The sequence below is a fragment of the Anomaloglossus baeobatrachus genome, chromosome 7 (genome assembly GCF_048569485.1).
Source record: "Anomaloglossus baeobatrachus isolate aAnoBae1 chromosome 7, aAnoBae1.hap1, whole genome shotgun sequence".
NCBI lineage: Eukaryota > Metazoa > Chordata > Amphibia > Anura > Aromobatidae > Anomaloglossus > Anomaloglossus baeobatrachus.
The window spans coordinates 275295889-275316320 of NC_134359.1; the positions used below are offsets into that span (position 1 = coordinate 275295889).

A 20432-nucleotide genomic window follows, 5' to 3' on the forward strand; every position below is an offset into this window, starting at 1 on the left:
TGTCAGGACTGGCCCTCACAGTGCCAGACCAGCAAACATGGATGAGGGCGGAACAAGGTTCAGGCAGGTGGTGTTTAAATAATGATGCCTGTGGAGCAGGAGGCGGTGGCTGTGTGTGAACAAGCACCAAACTGAATTTTGATGGCGACAGAAGGAATTTGCAAACCACACTGGGCGTGCACGGCATGGTGGCGGTCAACCACCTGACCAGTAAACACCAGTGGTGTTTTCATATGGTCCTGCTCATTATATGAGACCTTATGGTACAATAATAATTTCAAATATAGCGTTAGGGACCCCCCTATAGAGATTTGACGTGACGGGGCAGGGGAGCTCAAATCATTGATCAATCATTTGCAAAAAATCTCATTGAATTGTTACAGTAGGAATGAATTTGTGAATATTACACTTTTTATTTCTTCATTGTTGCATGCCATTCATAAGCAGTGCTGGCTCCCCTCCCTTTTTCCGAGACACACAAGTGTGCTTACATATTTATCCCCTTCACTAAACCAGCAGCACAACACTAATCCCGTCTGCCCGAAGATGCTGTATTGATGACGAGCGACTTATTGAACGCAACAGCGTCTCCGGGCAGACGGCTACACGCGGGAGTGTAGGCGCATTGCTTAGCGGACGCAGTAACATCCTCTATCTTACGCACGTTGACGTTCCAACTCTGTGGCGTGGTGAGCGGTGCTGGGGCGTTGTGGTCGGGTTCTACGTCGCAGATGCGTTTCAGCACGACAATATGGTGGCCAGGAGACGCTCTTCACCCTGGGGGGGGTGACTCAAGCCTTATATGCATAAACTGAATCTAGCTTGTTAACTTTTACCATTTCCCTCCATATAAATCCCGACATTAGAAGAGGTTCTGGTGTGACGCCCTGGCCTATCAGGTCGTCACAGGGTATTGTGATATCCACCTCCTTCTTGGTTGTGGGTCCCCAACTAATGGTGTTGCCAATAGCAGTCAATCAAAGTCCTAGGTACACTCTGCACCATATCCACCAGACACACCAGTGGATGTCCCGAGTGGAATAGGGCCGCCCACTTGGGGTGTTGGTTAAGGGGAGGTCAGGAGTGTCAGGAGTAGGTGAATGAAGTGCAGGAAGTGAAGGAGAGAGGAGGTCAGGAGCCAGGCTCCTTGGAAGTACTAGGTGACAGACGGTGGTCTGGGCCTCATAGGAGCTGGACCCCTGATCGCAGGGGATCATGGCAAGGGGCATGGACCTATCGAGGAGGACAGCCAGCGGCCTTGCACCATCACCGGGCTGGAACCAGAGCACGATGGGATACGTGGACCCTAGGTCAGGGAGTAGCTTCAGGCAACCTGACAATTGACCCGACGAGAATGGAGCCTTCAAGATCCACTCTCCACCCGCTCCAAAATCAGGGTACTAGCGCAACGAGGGGGATAGGATTTTACACAGAAAGGGTGCGGAAAATCCCAAGTGTGAACCCTGAGGATAAACTCCCACAGTTAGCCATACTGGGGAGCGGGAACCGGCTAGGTCCACACTACCGGGACCAACAGAGAAGTAACTTAGTGCCAGAAGGCAGGTCACGGATCACCAGGCAACACCAATGGGGATGGGACCCAAACTAGCTGCCCTCAGCAGCAGCGGTGCCCAGAACTTTTGTTTACCCAGTTGTCGGTGTCAGATTTGTGGACTGAGTGAGTACAAAAGTGGCCCCTGCGCTCCCCACGCCACCTCCCAACACCATTACCGAGTCCCGGGGCATCCCCTCTACACGTAGAGGGTCCTAACACCTGGCTGCCCCATTCCATCGCTCCCGGGTACTCCCAACTGTAACGGTGGTACTCCCAAATTACCACAAATCACGGGTGGCATCACAAACTCTAACCACACCCCCAGTAAATAACCCCCATTGTTCGAGAAGCTGCACGACTCCGGAGACCCCTCGAGCCACCGCGGATCCGAGCAGCCTGGCTGCTAACGCGGGGGCGGCACACTGGCTTCACACCGGAGGATGCTGGCGGCACAGCGGAGACTGAATGAAGCTGTTGAGCATCATGGACTGTTGTTGGGAAGGTTTTTGGCGTCACTACCGCAGGGTGGCAACCACTAATTATTTTTTATTAATGTTCCATGTTAATGTTATTTTTTGGCATTTTTATAAAAAAAGGTTTACAATTTAAATCGGCTGTTGTGTAAGCTTCTTTTAAAAAAAACAAAGAAACATAGAAACATGTGTCATCACTGTAGCACTCCAGCAGTGTGCCCCCCCAGCAATATATGTGTACCCCAGTAATGCATGTGGCCACAGTGTGTGGAAATCAATGTAGCTGAAAGGTGGGCCCCTAGAGTCAATTACTATGGTGGGCTCCAAACTCCCCAGTCTAACCCTGCTCATACTCGTTATATCTATGCATCTGTATAGATGCACCCAGCCCATTACACAACCTAGAAGGCCTGCTTATAGCTATCTTAAGAATTTAGCCAACCATGCGTCAAGTGAGAAACAAAACATTTTATTATAACAAAAATAAAATATATATATATATATATACATATATGAAATAACAATTGAATAAAGAAATTAACCATAAATTAACATTTTAATAAATATACAGGAAAATTCATTATAACTAGAGCTAAAACGTTACTACACATCATGATTGATAGTGGTTGCTCGAATTGGAATATCCTTGCCTGGGCGGAGAAGCTAGCTGCGAAAGCAAGGATTGCGGCAAAAAGCAACACTCAGGGGTGGGGGGCACACACACGTTTTGCGGAGGCCCAATCCTCCGCACTGGTGTGCTATGATGTGTGTCTGGCATTTGTGGTCATGAATATTGTGAACATGGAGCACGGTCTACCCTACTACTCAGCGTTGTTGTTTCATCCAGGTTCCCGGCTGCTGCTTGAGTTAGCGTCTCAAGAATGATTCTTTTGGCATGGCTTCTTTGTGTGGCATCCAACTTCCGTAGTCGATCAGCAGTAAAGCTGGCAAAGAAGTCCATGCCGGCGTTGACCTGAATATGTAAAATGCGGTTTGCCAAACAGATTAACTCTTCCGATGACGATGCTGTGGCGGCATTTCTTTTTCGTTGATTACTTAGCCGCTGTGGCTCTGGTAGAGTTGAGGGCGCATTGTCTTCAATTGCCTCCCCACTACCTACCTCAACACTAACTTGATGGCTCAGGATGTCGCCACTTGTTTGTGTCGAGAGAGCTTGGTGACAGTGCTGTGGGAACACAAAACAGAAAATTAAGGTTTAAGCTAAACCCATAAATGTTTCAAAAAACATAAATCTGCACCCCATCACAGAAATGATACCCCATTAGATATATCATGCAATGGTAAAAAGGAGGTGGGTGGCACAAGTGCTACGAGATATTACATGACATTCAACGGTATGAGAACTGAGTGGGGCTAAACTAGCAAAGGAGTGTACTATACTGACCTTTTAATCAATCACTTTTTCAGACTACACAATTAATCAATGACATGTGCATACGAAGCTTCAATGCTGTTCACCGGGAAGCACAGAAGGTACTTACATCTCCATCAGGGAAATCAGTCCGGATCTCTGGGTCTTGTTCCGTAGTCGGCCTGAATGAACACACTGATGCCCGTGGTAGCTCCTGGTTGCGGGTGAAGTCCAGTAATTCATAATACCACAGTGAGGGCACATAAACATCATCTGTGCCAGCACCAGACTTCTTCGACTTCTCAACCTTGTTGAGCTCTTTCTTATACACAGTACGGAGGGCCTGGATCTTTTTCCGAACCATGCTCTCATCCACCTTCTCACAGGGATCATGCTGCCTAAATAGGGCAATCAATTTCTCATACGCTTCCCTTTTTTTATTTCTATTACAGTAGTCAGGCGATATTACAAGCCAAAGGCAGGGCAGAGTCCGATACAACTCAATGACTTCACGAACAAACTCTTCACTATTGTAAGACATCTGAAATTAAGAAAACCGCACAGTGAGCATACATGTAACTAACATTTTAACTACATGGCTACTGATGCTAGTATGTGGACAAAGACAGGCTCCAAGTACGGGCGTTTGCACATATAGAAGCATGCCCAAAATGTAGAACTATAGACGAGAAAATACCCCCCGCCCATAAAATGGCTGCCCATGCAAAAGCCTACGTACACAGATAGTTTGCAAGTGTACAAGCATGGCCACAAAGTAGAATAGAGTTATGATTGCATATAATTGATAGCTACAAATATATAATATATATAATCCTATAAAAAATATATTATTAAACTTATAACAAAAACCCGATAAAGATCCTAATTTGAGACCTCAAACGATGCCTACCTTCCAAAGTAAATGGTGTAGATCCACAAATAAGAACGCAGTAGTGACTCAAAAGGGGACGCGGAAGACAATCCAGAGATGCACACCCCTAAACAATGGCATGGAATGGATGGAAGCCCTACTATGTTGCAATTATTTTATGACAAGGTCGCCCAATCACAGAATGACAACACAGCAGCGGCCACCCAGTCAGAGAATGACAACGCAACAGTGGTCAACAATTATATTCCGCGGATATCTACTTAGCTAAAATACAGATATATAATTAAACAAGCAAAATAACCACGTTCCCGTCTGCCCAGAGACGTTGTATTGATGATGAGTCACTTATTGAATGCAGCAGCGTCTCCGGCAGACAAAAAAAGATATACTTTGAAATTAAGGCACTTCCTTCGCGGTCGCATTAGCGTCCTTTAGGCTGCCGCACGTCCCTTACGTCTCTGATATCATGGGAAAGCTGGGTGCTGAAGACAAGATGCCTATCAGAACATACCCACAATCAGGGTTCGGTGCGCTGCGGTCTTTCGCTTGTGTTCTCCCTACGGAGGAGCATGCGATTCCGCAGCAAACAATTTTCATGCTGCGGTCTGGAAAGATGCACGGCAGGTCAGTGTTTGCTGCAGAAAAACAAGCACAGTGGGCACGAGATTTCTAGAAATTCATCAACTATGCTTGTACTGTACAACGCAGCATTTTGGATGCAGCTGAATCATGCTAAATCCAACATGTTACAAACACTGATCGTGGGCATGCAGCATTATAGGGGATTTCCCAGATAGATGGCAGCATCGGTGGATTCATTTTAGTAATCTTTTCCATGTGAAGATACTGAATAACAATTTGCTTCCTCAAATAAGGTCGACACACCATGTGATTAAAAATAACAAGAACAACAGGGGTTCCTGGCATAGTCCCAGTCCTCACAACATTGGTGGCTATATAGGGTAGCCTGATATCGGTACCATTGAAATTAATAATACATCCAGATAACGTATATGAATATTAGAAATATATCATGCAGGAACACTATCATCAAGACTGGACAACTGAAATAAATACCAATTTATCTTATAGAGAAAATATACAGAATTCTAGATATATATACAGTACAGACCAAAAGTTTGGACACACCTCATTCAAAAAGTTTTCTTTATTTTCATGACTCTGAAAATTGTAGATTCACATTGAAGCCATCAAAACTATGAATTAACACATGTGGAATGAAATACTTAACAAACAAGTGTGAAACAACTGAAAATGTCTTATATTCTAGGTTCTTCACAGTAGCCACCTTTTGCTTTGATTACTGCTTTGCACACTCTTGGCATTCTCTTGATGAGCTTCAAGAGGTAGTCACCGGAAATGGTTCTCACTTCACAGGTGTGCCCTGTCAGGTTAAATAAGTGGGATTTATTGCCTTATAAATGGGGTTGGGTCCATCAGTTGTGTTGTGCAGAAGTCTGGTGGATACACAGCTGATAGTCCTACTGAATAGACTGTTAGAATTTTTGTATTATGGCAACAAAAAAGTAGCTAAGTAAAGAAAAACGAGTGGCCATCATTAGTTTAAGAAATGAAGTTCAGTCAGTCCGAATACTTTGATCGGCAGCTATGTCGCAGCGTGTAAAGTACCCCTAAGTGCTTACTTTGATGATGAGAAGAGCTCGGGGCTGTGACTCGCACGCCATAAACCCTTAGTGGTCGACCACGAGTGTCTTAGTCATTAGGCAAGTCAACTTGAAGGCGTGAGAACTCTTCCCCCACTGTATTTGGCTGTAGAGAATGAACAGGTCGATTTGGTGCAGGGTCATTCCTCAATCGACAACAGGGCAAGTGTTTTGCAAATGCCCAGGCTGCCCACATCGATAACATCTCCTCTGCGTCATACTCCTTCCAGTGTGCATCTGGAGAAGGCAGTAGGAGTACCTGGTGACAAATGTCGGAGCCCATACACTCCAACAGGGGTATCTATGGTGCATGGGTTAGTAGTACACTCTGGTGGAGGTGGTTGTACTTCTTGCTCAGGCGGGATGGACTGCACAAGATGCACCGGACGAGGTGGAGGTGCATGGGGGTCCCTCCGAGACCTTGCGGGACATCTGGATTGCAGTTGCCCAGGTTGCCCGCACCAATAACATCTCCTCTCTGTAATTCCTCCAGGGCGTGGTCGGAACTGTTGGGGCCCAGAATTGTGAGCCGTGGTTGTCATCGGTCTGCAGCTGCATGGAGGGGCAGATATAACTGGAGAGGGTCGGGGGGGCAGAAGCAGGATGTGGCTTATTGTCCAGAAGCCCCCTCCATTGCGGTCGGATAGTAAGGGCTTCATCAGCCAGGGCTGTAGCTCGATCCAATGTGCACAGCGTGCGCTCTCTGACCCATTTCCGTATTTCTGAGGGACACTTGGAAAGAAATTGTTCTATAAGAAATACCTTTATAACGTCTTCCACAGTGAAAGCATCATCCGCTTCCATCATCTCCGACATGCCTGGGACATCTTATGGGCATACATCCTAAACGATCCCCCCCATGGTGCATGGGAGTTCTCGGAACTGTGCCCTATGTGAGTCTGGGGTGATGGCATGGTAATCCAGGATAGTCCGCTTTACAATGTTGTAATTTTATTATTTTTTGTGTCCTGAGCTGATCTGTTTTTATTGTTACCATTTTGGGGTAAATACAATGTTTTCATCGCTTATTGCATTTGTTTGCGGGAGCATAATCAATTTAATATTTTGATAGACCAGACTTTTGCGTATGTGGATTTTATTTTTCTGTATTTTTAATGTGGGAAAAGAGGGGTAATTCAACTAAAACTATTTTTTTATGATTTAAAAAAAAAATCTAGATATTTGTATTTATTTAGTAGTTCCTTTAGGGTAATTTACTCGCCATTAGCCGATTGCTTGTACTACAGGATTGCTGTATATAGACAAATAGTCATGGTCTCCGATGAACGCTAGCCATGGATTGGTTTTCTTAGCAGTACAATTTTGACGGGCACGATATCTTTAGCAGATCCCCAGTTGTCATGATAAACCATCGGCGCACCGTGATTGTGTATTGGGTGGAACGATGGCTGGTTAGAAACATGCTCCTCGGCCTCGCGCTGTACATTCCGCTTAGAATAAGGTTAAATGCTGCAGGCGGAGCGCCTCTCCACTCGCGGCTGTTAGCGGCATGAGGATGGCTTAATAACAAAACCATCATTTGCCAGCAAACATGCGGGCTCAGCTGACTGAGACTGCATCAAAGACGGAGCCAGCAAATATGTCAGTACATCATATATGTTATGTTTCAATCCCTTCCCAACATATAAATTCAGAAAACAGTATCACATGTGCTTGGATTAGATACCGTAGTTTAGAGGCAGTGCAGATAGTATATACAAAAAATAAGCGCCCGCACAGCTCTAATAACCTGACAAATGAAAATGGTACGGATCTCAGAAAATATTGACATAACCACCACAGCCCCCCCCCACACAGTATGATGGCTGCCACCACAGGGTCCTAACACACGATGTAGTGGCCCTGTTGATGGTGGTCCCCACAGTACTCCCTATAGAGAGTGATTGCAGACACCCACACACTATTTGATGGCCCCCACACCACTATAGGGCACCCACAGCCTTCCCAAACATTATGATAGTCCCACAGTTTTTCATTCCAATAATTCCATTTTGCATTATTTTTTATGAAGCACCCGGAGAGTTAAACATCCTGAAAGCCGTATTGAATATTTTGTGGGGTGGTATTTTTTTCCAAACATTTTTTATTAGTTTTTCAATTTTGTAAACACATAACAAAATAGGTATGCTTACATAAGAAGGACATTCATCTTCCACAATGTGACGTATAAAGGGGTGACACCCCAGCTTGAAATTCCAAACTGTTTTTCAATTTCGGATGATACATACTGAACATAAACAAGAGTGTTGAAATAGAATACATGTAATACAAAACATTAAACCCCTGTGCCGTCCTTAAATGCTTTCATTTGTAATAGTGTGTCTTAATACTTCCTCGTCATCTCGTCCCCCCCCCCCCAGAGCTCCATCTTAGGTAGTCCTCAGTTTTCCCAAACTATCTTGGATTTCATTCATAAGGTACCATTCCGAGTGTATAAAAGGTGTCATCAGGTTTATTTCTCCGTGTGAATTGGCTTTCAATAAAATTTTCTCCACCTCCCAAAGAACCTAGCTGTCATCTTCCCGTTCCGCTTCTATTGTCTCCAACCTCAGGAGGTTGTGAAGTTAGCCGATAACCTCCTTTGTAGATGGGCCCTCCCTTTGAATCAAGTGTCTTAAGATGCACCGTTTAGCTATCATGGCTATGTCATGTATTATTGCAAAATTCTTCTTGTCCTGCATGTTTGGTCCCCCCCCAACTCCTCCATCAAAGAAGTGGAAAATCCACACCATTAACTCTAGTTTGCAAGATATTCCCCATGTTGACTGGGCAAATATTCTGACTTGATTCCAAAACCTCTGAATTTCCTTGCATTCCCATAACCCATGTATCATATCCGTTTTCTGTTTTTGACATTTAGGACACAGTGAATCCCTTCCTGGTATATTAAAACCTACAATGGCCCTGTGTATGATCCTAAATTGAGTGTCTCTCCATCTCTCATTGGTAACGTGTTTCTGCACTTGTACCCATTCTTTCAGTATATCGCCTACCACTTCTCGTCCTTTCAATTGTTTCCCCCACGCTGTTAGGGTACGACTATCCTCCCAAGATATAAGCACACCCCTAAATGTTCGGTAAATTTGAGAGACATTTACATTTGCTACATCACATTCCAGAAACTCATCGATCGGACTCTTGTTCAGTTCTCTTCCAATCTCGCCAAGATCTCTCATTACTCCATACTTCAATTGTTCATACCGGATAATATGTGAGCTGTTGAGGTCAAATCTATCGAGCACTTCCCGTCCTGTCATCCACCGTCTATCTTCCACATTCATAACATCTTTCATTCTCTTTATGCCCTTTTCTTTCCATCTAATAAATAACTTAGTCTCGCCCCAGAGGAAAGTTTGGGAATGCCCAAGGAATTTAGATACTTAGACACTTTCCATGAAAGCCCCAGTTTCCTTCTTACCAATTTCCAGGTTAGCATGGTATCCCGGAATATAATTGACTTAATTATATGCCCTTCAACCCTAGACATTGGGGAATGAACAATGGACGTCAGATCCCATGGTGATGCATACTTTTTTTTTACATACCATGGTCTGAGTGTCTACTCGTTCCTCTCAGCCAATCAATCACGTGTCTCATGAGACACATAAGGTTTTTTTTTTTTAAATCAGATACTTTTTTATTAAAACAGAGTACATACAACAGAATAACAAATCGGCATCCAAATTAAATTTATCACATCTATTACCCCTTTAACTCCCCCTCCCGCCCCCTCCCCCACCCCGGCAGCAACACTTCTCCCCGATACTACATCCCATATAGTACACACTTATAAAACCCTTCAACTGTAGTATAGCAACCATCCCGTTGTGCAGGAGGAACAACTAGTAACACAAATAAAACAAAACATACACATCAGAGGTCTCAGACGGCTATCCCCGTCCCATATCAGTTTACTGGTCCATCACTCGTCTTATTCGCATTGCAGCCAAGGAGACCAGAGCTTCTCAAACATTTTAACATTCCCCCTTCTTTCATACACTCCCCGTTCCAGCTGAAGAATACATTTCACCCTTTTAATGTACTCTCCCCTGGTCGGGGGGTCTTTTTTAATCCAGGACCTGGCGATTAGCTTTCTTGCCGCAAACAGCAGCCTAGCAATGACAATTTTCATAGTATTTTCCACCCCAAGCTCCTCAACATATCCCAATAGGCAGATCACTGGTTCCCTGGGGAGGACACACCCATATGTTCTTCCTGTCTTGTGGATAACCTTAGTCCAAAAGGAGACCAGTCTCGGACAAGACCACATCATGTGAAAAATACCTGCGTCAGATCCCTGACACCTTGGACACTCCGAATTCCTTTTCAACCCCATTTTAAACATCAGTAAGGGAGACCTATATACCCGGTGAATCACGTATAGGTGAGACAGTCTGGCCGGTTCGCTCATGGAAAGTTTAGGGACATACTTCAGGATACTCTCCCACACCTCCTCCGTTATCGGCCCAACTTCCTCCTCCCATTTAGATTTAGTTTTAATTGGGTATTCTAACAGAAAGGTATGTAGTATATCTTTATACGTGCCAGAAATGATCCCTTTAGTGCTTCCTCCGCCCTTACACACATACTCCAGTACCAGGTCTGTCTGTATGGCCACACTTTGTTTAGCCGCTTGGGCTGCAATCGCATGTTTTAATTGTCTGTAGTGGAGCCAGCCGGACGCCGGTAACTGAAACTCGCTCTGTAACTGCGGGAACGATTTCACAATTCCTCCGTCCAATATCTGATGCATGTATATCACACCCTTGCGTCTCCACTCCTCAATATTCCCCATTTTCCGAATCTCCGGGAGATTACTGTTATCCCAGATAGGTGTAAACTTAGTTAACCGGGTCACCCCTCTCACCCTTTTCAGCCTATCCCAGGTCTTATTTATAAGTGCCATTGTAGGAGATGTTCTACCCAGGAGCCCCACCGCACCATCCTCTAGTCCCATTACCAATGGACTTCTACCCACTATGTATTCCAGTACTTCTTTAATGCCCCCATCTTTCTCTCGATCAGACCAACCCCTGAGGTGTTGACATTGCGCCGCTATATAATACAATTCCGGATTTGGGATTGCTAGACCCCCCTCATCCTTCGGCCTTTGTAAAGTCTCTAATCGCACCCTAGGCTGCTTTTTACCCCACACCAGGTCCCTAAACAGCGAGTTTATCCCTTTAAATCTTTTCCTTGAAATACAAACAGGAGCATTGTGCAGTATGTATAGGAGTTTAGGCATTACTACCATCTTTAGTAAATTAACCCTTCCAACAACTGACAAATGTAGCTTGTTCCAGGCATCCACCTTGGTTCTCAATTTTTTAAGGAGCGGCCATAAGTTCACCTGTATGTAGTTTTCTACTGGCAGAGATATCTGGATACCTAGATATTTAAATTCGTCCACATTCTTCAATTTGTTAGCCCCAGTATCCTCATTTGTCCAGGCTACTTCCCCATCCACCTTAAAGAGGCTCGATTTAGACCAATTAATGGTCAGTCCCGAAACTTCTCCAAATTTCTCTATTATCTGCATGGCATGATCCAATGAGGCTGATGGATCCCCCAAGAAAAGTAATAAATCGTCAGCATAAAGAGCTATTTTCTCCTCTAAATGCCCATACTTAAATCCATGGATCTCCTTTGTTTTCCTAATGGCCGCCGCCAGAGGCTCTATTGCAATAGCAAATAGGAGCGGCGATAGTGGGCAGCCCTGCCTCGTTCCCCGGTGCAACTCAAACGCTGAGGAGGTCATACCGTTAACTCTAACTTTAGCAGTAGGCCTATTATACAACAGCTGCACCCACTTTACAAACCGTGGGCCAAAACCCATATGCTGCAACACTTTCCACAGATACCCCCACTCAACACTATCGAACGCTTTCTGGGCATCTAACGAAGCAATCACCCTCCGGCCAGGGTTGTCAGGCGGCAACTGTAGATTAAGGTACAATCTCCTGATATTAGCAGCTGTCGACCTATTGGCCATGAACCCTGATTGGTCCATATGGATTAGGTTAGATATAACTCCAGTCAGCCGGTTTGACAACACCTTAGCCAGAAGCTTCACTGTTAATAACGAGATGGGTCTATATGAGTCTGGAAGCCTCGGATTTTTATCCTCCTTAGGAATTACTACTATTATTGCTTCTCTCATAGATTCAGGCAATACACCTTCCCCCTCCGCCACCTCAAAGACTTTCAATAGTTTGGGTAATAGGATTTCTTCTAACTGTTTATAAATTTCAACTGGTAGCCCGTCTGCTCCCGGTGCCTTGTCATTGCTCATGCCATGCAGAGCGCCCTCCAGTTCATCAATAGTAATAGGTGACTCCAGTTTATCTCTATCCGCCACAGACAACACCGGAAGCTCACCTCGCTCAAGAAATGAGTCCACCTCTTCCACCCTCATCTCTCCGCTAGAAGAATATAGCGTGCGATAGAAATCTTTAAAGACCTCAAGGATCGCCTCAACCTCAGTGACCTGTGTCCCCTCCACCGTGTCCATACCATGCACAAATGAACTACTCCTTTGAGCTGCAGCTATGACCGATAATAGATGACCAACTTTTTCCCCCTCCTCATAAAAATGCAATTTTTGGAATGCCTGCTTCCTTGCCGCCTTCTCCAAAAGCATCTTATTAACCTGTTCATGCGCCTGCCTAAGATTTTGCTTCGCGTCCGTAGTAGTACTCCGGATTGCTTCCAGCTCTGCCTTATCTAAGGCCTCCAGCCTATCTTTCTCATCCTGCCTCGTCTGTGTTTTACGTTTACAGATATCCCTGAACAGGAGCCCCCTGAGGTATGCCTTCATCGCATCCCATACCACCAGCGGACCAGTGCTACCCTCGTTGTGGATAAAGAAATCCCCAAGATCCCGTTCTATATTCCCCATATTAATATGACGGATCCATGTTGGATGAAGCTTCCACTCTCCCCTCCTTCCCCCTGTCAGGGTCCCCCGTCGTATGGACACTAGAATTGGGCTATGATCTGAAATCACTCTTGTCAGATACTGCACGTCACTTATCACTGCATCCATCAGATCACTAGCTAGAGCCATGTCAATGCGGGACAGAGTGTTATGCGAAGCCGAATAACAAGAGAAGCAGGATACCCTCCCATTCCTCACTCGCCAGGCATCCACCATTCCAAGTTCCCCAATAAGAGTGCCAAACGAAGTCATACAACTATCCTGAATACCTGGAGGTCTACTACTCCTATCCCAGTACAGGTCTATCACATTATTGAAGTCCCCCACCAGTAAAAAAGGGATTACTCCCCCCTTCTCAGAGAACTCCCTTATCTCCCTTAGTTTGGTGCACTTATATGGAGGTGGTATATATATTGCAGCTATACACATGAGTCTGCCAAATATCTTACACTTGACGGCCACACACTGTCCCTCTTTATCCACATACACTTCTATCTCTTCATATTGCACAGAGTTATGGATCAGCAGTGATACACCCCTTGCATAGTTGGAAAAGGTAGAGTGATAGGCCTTCTGCACCCATCTCCTATTTAAAACATGTGTTGTCTCCTTTGTTAGATGCGTTTCTAGTAGACATATTACTGACGGGTTCTGGTCTTGAACATATTTAATTATTGCCGCTCTCCTAGACCTATCTGATAACCCTCTAATATTCCAACTCAACACCTTAATTCTATCCCCCATTATCCCACCCAGTAAAACCATCAAACCTTGTAGTATCTCCCAATGCTGCCTCTACCCTACCCCTTTCCCCCCTCCCCCCCTGCTCCCCTCCCCTCCTACTCCCCACCACTTCATGTTTTTGAGTACTCCCGTGAAGCATCGGGTTTTCCAAACCTGGTCCATAATCCCTACTAAATTCCCCCCTACCTCCCTCGCCTTCCCCTCTTAGACACATTTTAAACCTCGTTCCTTTTCCAACAATTCTCCACTCCCCCCCTTTCTATGTATAATCATATTCCACTCAACCAATATAACAGTAAAATGGCGAACAGTAATTAAACTGGAATCTCAAATTGTAAATACCACCACCGCGCCAAATTAGGCAGTCCCCATGTCCTGCGAAGCTCACATCAAACCCTTCGCATTCCCCCTGCATACTACCTCAATCCCAAAGGGAAGGAGAAAAAAAAAGAAAAAACAAGAAGGGTCCCCTGTAAGCTCCTAAGAATGTTGTAGAGCCTCAGCCGGCCTTCTCCAACACACTGCAGATTCAGACAGTCAGCTCATTCCTTCAAACGGATCCGCTTTTCGTTTGCGTCCAACCACTGCATGGCTTCCTCTGGAGTTGTAAAAAAGTGCACCCGCTCCAACGCCGTCACTCTTAGCTTTGCCGGGAACATCATTGAGTATTGCACCCCCATCTCTCGCAGGCGCCTCTTTACTCCTGTAAAAGTCATACGTAGCTTTTGAACAGAAAATGGAGTAGTCCGGGTATATGGAAATTCTCTGGCCGTCAATCATAAGATCCTCCATGTCTCTTGCCTTTCGCAGTATAGTGTCCCTGTCTCTGTAGTTGAGGAGCTTGGCTAGCATAGTGCGAGGGCCCCTGCCTGCTGGTTGTGGCTGCATCGGGACTCTGTGTGCACGTTCCACAGCATAGAGCTTGGATAAGACATTAGCACCCATTTTCCCCCTGAGCCAGTCTTCTACATATTCAGTGGGGTTTCTTCCTTCCGCTTTCTCAGGGATGCCGACAATTCGGATGTTATTTCTTCTAGAGCGGTTCTCTAAATCATCATTTTTTGCCATGATTTCAGCTATCTGCTGTGCAAATGTTTTTTCAGACTTTTGTAGTTTTGTAATATGATCCTCTGTTATCCCCACTCTCTCCTCTACAGCCGTTGTTCTCAGGTCTGCTTTCTTGAGGTCTTTCTTAATGTCAGCAACCTCTGCCTGTAATCCCTTAACTTGCTTCGTCAGGGAAGTCAGAGCCTCTTTACAAAAAGACACCACTGCAAAAATGTCCTTTAAAGTGGGGTTTTCTGGAGCCTGGTCTGCACTATGTGCTTCCTCTACTTCTCCTGTCTTATCTTGCTGCTGTTCACCATCCCCCATCTCATCAGAGCTGGCATTGTCTTCTCCCTCCTCACCTCTGTTATCTGTATGCTGATGTGATTTCTCTGAAGTCCGGGCAAATTTCTCCAGCCTTGCCGCGACCTGCATCCTCTCCTGACAGGCTGCATTCACTTTCTCAGCTTCCTGCCTTATCATGGCACCATTCTGAGAGCTGGGGACTTTCCCGCCTCCATTATCTTTTTGCCTGTGACGGACCATGGCACCTCTCTGCATCCACCAGACTCACTCCAGATAAGTCCTCACCACCTTATCTTCCTGACAGCCGGCTGAGGCAGTGATAACAGCGGTATTCAGGGATTTATCAAGGGAGTTTGCAGGAGAGCTCCACAAACACGTCTCTTCACATTGCCGTCCAGGCCACGCCCCGAGACACATAAGGTTGTACCCCCGAACGTCTGTGAAACTAAGTCCCACCTCCTCCACTGACTTCATCAGCGTACGCAGTTTTATTCTGGGTTTCCTTCCCCTCCACACAAAATCTGCATAGGCTGAGTTGAGTGTATTAACATCATTTAGTTTTAGCAGCAATGGGATCGTCTGAAAGGGGTACAGCAGCCTAGGAAAACTCATCATTTTTATCAGATGGCACATTGCCAATAATGGTAAAGCTAGGCCTTTCCATCCCTTTAATTGAGCTATAATTTTCCTGATTAGCGAACCATAGTTCAATTTGTATATTGTTTCCACCGTTCTTCCTATATGTACTCCCAAGTATTTGATTGATGTTTGTGCTATAGGTATCCCACATAGACAACCATCACTTGAGTTTCTCCCTGTTGACCTATGATACCCCTTTAAGAACAGGATCTCACATTTCTTTTTGTTTAACTTGAAGCCTGAAAATCATCCAAATTTTTCAATTAAGGCAAGAGTCTGTGGCAAATCCGTGCTAGGGTCCCCCATATACAGTATAATGTCATCAGCAAAAAGCGCTGTCTTTATTTCTGATCCCCCTATCTTAATCCCTTTAAAACTATTATGTCCCTGTAGTATTCTTGATAGTGGTTCGATTGCCAGATTGAATAGCAAGGGAGATAACGGACAACCCTGTCTTGTCCCCTTCATCAAAGGAAACACGTCCGAGAGAAAGCCCGGGGTATGTATCCAAGCTCCTGAGTTGGTGTATAGACTTCTGATATAAAGTCTCTTTTTACCCACAATCCCTGTGGCCTCCATCACCTTGTCCAGCCAACTCCAATTTACGTTATCGAACGCCTTTTCGGCGTCGATTGCAACTAGTGCAGGTCTTGCCCCTCCCTCAGTGCGCCCCAATCTGACCACCTCTACCACAAGAATTGTCTTCCGGATGTTGGGAACAGCATTTCTCCCTTTAATAAACCCTACCTGTTGATCTGTAATTATCTTGGGTAAACTCATGGCCAGTCTATTAGCCAATGATTTTGGGCAATATTTTAAAATCTTGATTAATGAGCGATATAGGTCTGTAACTGAAGGAGCGTTGAGGTCTTTGGTCCCCTTAGGAAGTAATTTGATGTACGCTATGTTGGCATGTTTGGGGATTTCTGCTCCTCCCAGGATTGCATTGAAGACTGAGGTTAGATCCGGTGAGATCATATCCTTCAGTGCCTTATAAAATTCGCTGTTAAAGCCGTTGGGTCCCGATGCCTTATTAGTGCTAAGCTCCCCGATTATTCTTACCACCTCCTCCACTGTAATGTCTGCGTTTAAGGCTCCCTGATCTTCCTCCGTTAAGCTGGGCATTTGGGCTTGTCTTTACCATTCTGTCACATCAGTCCTGTCATTATTACCTGGCCCATATGTGGTCACATCTCCCCCTTTGTTTTCAGTTTAGAGATCACCGTCATTTTTCAACTACCCCTTGCCAGATTTGCCAACATCCTCCTCGCCCTGTTACCGAATCTATGTAGGTCAGCTTCCTTGTGCGACCAAAATAATTGTTCCTTTTTCTTGGCCCATTCATCAAAACCCCTTTTTGCCTCCAACCGTCTATCTTTTGCCATGGTGGACCTGTCTGCCAAATACTTTGTATATACTATCTGCACTGCCTCACTATGGGAGTTATAGTTCTCATTGGTCTTCCGTTTGATCATAACCACATACACCACCAGACGACCCCCTCAATACCGCTTTTGCCGTTTCCCAGTACAACATTGGGGTCTCTCTGTGTTCCTTGTTATCCTCTGTGAATTCTCCCCACCAGTCTTATGGAAATTATCTTGTCTAAGGAGGAACGATGGAAATCGCCATATAATATCTGTTCCTCTCTTGAATTTCTCTCTAATGCCCAACCTCACTGGACTATGATCAGAAATAATCATATTCTCTATCATTCAATTTTGTACTCCATTCACAAGGTCTAGAGATATCCAAATCTGGTCAATGTGCGATCAACTATCATGTGGGTGGGAGAAGTGTGTATAACCTCTATCGTGCGGATGAGTTAGTCTCTAAATGTCTTTCTGTCCTACGTCTTCCAGTGTTACATCCCTATTGTCTGAGCACCTGTCCACGACACCTGCCCCCCCCCCTCCCCTCCTTCTGTCTTCAGCTGAGTCTGGGACTGTGTTGAAATCTCCTCCTACTATGATCTTGGACTCCCCATCTGTTAATATGGTGGCCTTTATGCCGTCATGGAATGTGGTCTGTTGTGAGTTTGAAAAAAACAAACACTGTATATACTGAGTGTGCCAGCTGGACTAGTGATTAAGTGCTGCCACCTTCCCTGAAAGTCTTCTTCGTGTGCTACTACTTCATGGCTGAGCTGTTTATTTATTAAAATTATGGTCCCCGCCTTCCTACCTTGTGCCGCTGCTCCAAAGACGATGCCCACCCAGTATTTCTTCATGCGAAAAAAAAATCCTCCCTCCTCAAGTAGGTTTCCTGTAATAAAGCAATATCTGTTTTTAGTCTTTTCAAGTGTCTTAATATCATTGCTCGTTTGTTGAGTGATCTCAGACCTTTAACATTCCACGTTATTTGTACCATGGTTACCTATGTATTCTGTCCTTACTGTTTCACCCCCTTTGGACCCCAACATCGAGGGAGACGAGACGACTAGAGTTGAGCGCGGTTCGTGGTTCGTGGTTCTCCAGTTCGCGGCTCGAGTGATTTTGGGGCATGTTCTAGATCGAACTAGAACTCGAGCTTTTTGCAAAAGCTCGGTAGTTCTAGAAACGTTCGAGAACGGTTCTAGCAGCCAAAAAACAGCTAAATCATAGCTTGGTTTCTGCTGTAATAGTGTAAGTCACTCTGTGAATCAAACTATTATCACATTTCAGTGTATAGTGTGCGTGAACAGCGCCTTCAGATCACTGCTGTTTCTATAATGGCGATCGCCATTTTTTTTTTTTTTTTTTCTTGTCTTCCTTCCCTAAGCGCGCGCGTCTTGTGGGGCGGGCCAGCATGTCAGCCAATCCCAGACACACACACAGCTAAGTGGACTTTGAGCCAGAGAAGCAACGGCATGTGTGATAGGATCTGCATGTCACATGTCCCTGCATTATAAAACCGGACATTTTCTTCACGGACGCCATTATCTGCCTTCTGCGTCTTTGGTGTCAGACATCACTGTCGCAGCTCCGTCTTCCTGAGTCCTATAGCCGATACAGCTGTATGCGCTGCATACACAGCGTTAGACAGCTTAGGGAGAGCACTTTATAGCAGTCCTTTTAAGGGCTCCAACCGGCAGGGTCAGAGAGCCATAGGTGACAGGTCCTGCAAACAGCAACAGCGTCTGTGTAGCCCAGGTCAGGGATTTCCTACCTGCATTTCACCATTAGGAGGGAATAGAAAGGCAGGCTTCCATTCCTCTACCCAGAGCACCACAATCCTGCCACTGTACCCTCTTGTCCTCTGCACACTCCAACTGATAACTAAGCCATTATACTAGCAAACACTCAGTGTACCTAGTGGCATCCTATACGTGGCTATTGGACTTTGCTATAGTCCCACTAGTGCAAAGACATTTGCAGAGCGCGTCTGCCTGCATTGCACACTACAACTCATTCTAACCAAGCCATTATACTAGCAAACACTCAGTGTACCTAGTGGCATCCTATACGTGGCTATTGGACTTTGCTATAGTCCCACTAGTGCAAAGACATTTGCAGAGCGCGTCTGCCTGCATTGCACACTACAACTCATTCTAACCAAGCCATTATACTAGCAAACACTCAGTGTACCTAGTGGCATCCTATACGTGGCTATTGGACTTTGCTATAGTCCCACTAGTGCAAAGACATTTGCAGAGCGCGTCTGCCTGCATTGCACACTCCAACTCATTAAAACCAAGCCATTATACTAGCAAACACTCAGTGTACCTAGTGGCATCCTATACGTGGCTATTGGACTTTGCTATAGTCCCACTAGTGCAAAGACATTTGCATAGCGCGTCTGCCGGCATTGCACACTCAAACTCATTTTAACTAAGCCATTATACTAGCAAACACTCAGTGTACCTAGTGGCATCCTATACGTGGCTATTGGACTTTGCTATAGTCCCACTAGTGCAAAGACATTAGCAGAGCACATCTGCCTGCATTGCACACTACAACTCATTCTAACCAAGCCATTATACTAGCAAACACTCAGTGTACCTAGTGGCATCCTATACGTGGCTATTGGACTTTGCTATAGTCCCACTAGTGCAAAGACATTTGCATAGCGCGTCTGCCTGCATTGCACACTCAAACTCATTTTAACTAAGCCATTATACTAGCAAACACTCAGTGTACCTAGTGGCATCCTATACGTGGCTATTGGACTTTGCTATAGTCCCACTAGTGCAAAGACATTAGCAGAGCACATCTGCCTGCATTGCACACTACAACTCATTCTAACCAAGCCATTATACTAGCAAACACTCAGTGTACCTAGTGGCATCCTATACGTGGCTATTGGACTTTGCTATAGTCCCACTAGTGCAAAGACATTTGCAGAGCGCGTCTGCCTGCATTGCACACTCCAACTCATTAAAACCAAGCCATTATACTAGCAAACACTCAGTGTACCTAGTGGCATCCTATACGTGGCTATTGGACTTTGCTATAGTCCCACTAGTGCAAAGACATTTGCATAGCGCGTCTGCCTGCATTGCACACTCAAACTCATTTTAACTAAGCCATTATACTAGCAAACACTCAGTGTACCTAGTGGCATCCTATACGTGGCTATTGGACTTTGCTATAGTCCCACTAGTGCAAAGATATTAGCAGAGCACATCTGCCTGCATTGCACACTCCAACTTTTTTAAACTAAGCAATTTTACTAGCAAACACTCAGTGTACCTAGTGGCATCCTAAACGTGGCTATTGGACTTTGCTATAGTCCCACTAGTGCAAAGACATTTGCAGAGCACGTCTGCCTGCATTGCACACT

At 45.2% G+C, this 20432-nt stretch overlaps 1 protein-coding gene across 1 annotated transcript in view; it reads right to left on the reverse strand.

Moving 5' to 3' along the window:
• LOC142246725 (uncharacterized) overlaps positions 1–20432 on the reverse strand; it is a 329582-nt gene that overhangs the window by 263602 nt on the left and 45548 nt on the right. Inside the window, exons 5-8 of the mRNA XM_075319778.1 lie at positions 16419–16624; positions 3531–3941; positions 3149–3214; positions 2846–3001 (exon numbers count right to left, since the gene is read on the reverse strand). Coding sequence (XP_075175893.1) covers positions 2846–3001; positions 3149–3214; positions 3531–3941; positions 16419–16624 — 839 coding nt within the window. The remainder of the gene's footprint in view (positions 1–2845; positions 3002–3148; positions 3215–3530; positions 3942–16418; positions 16625–20432) is intronic.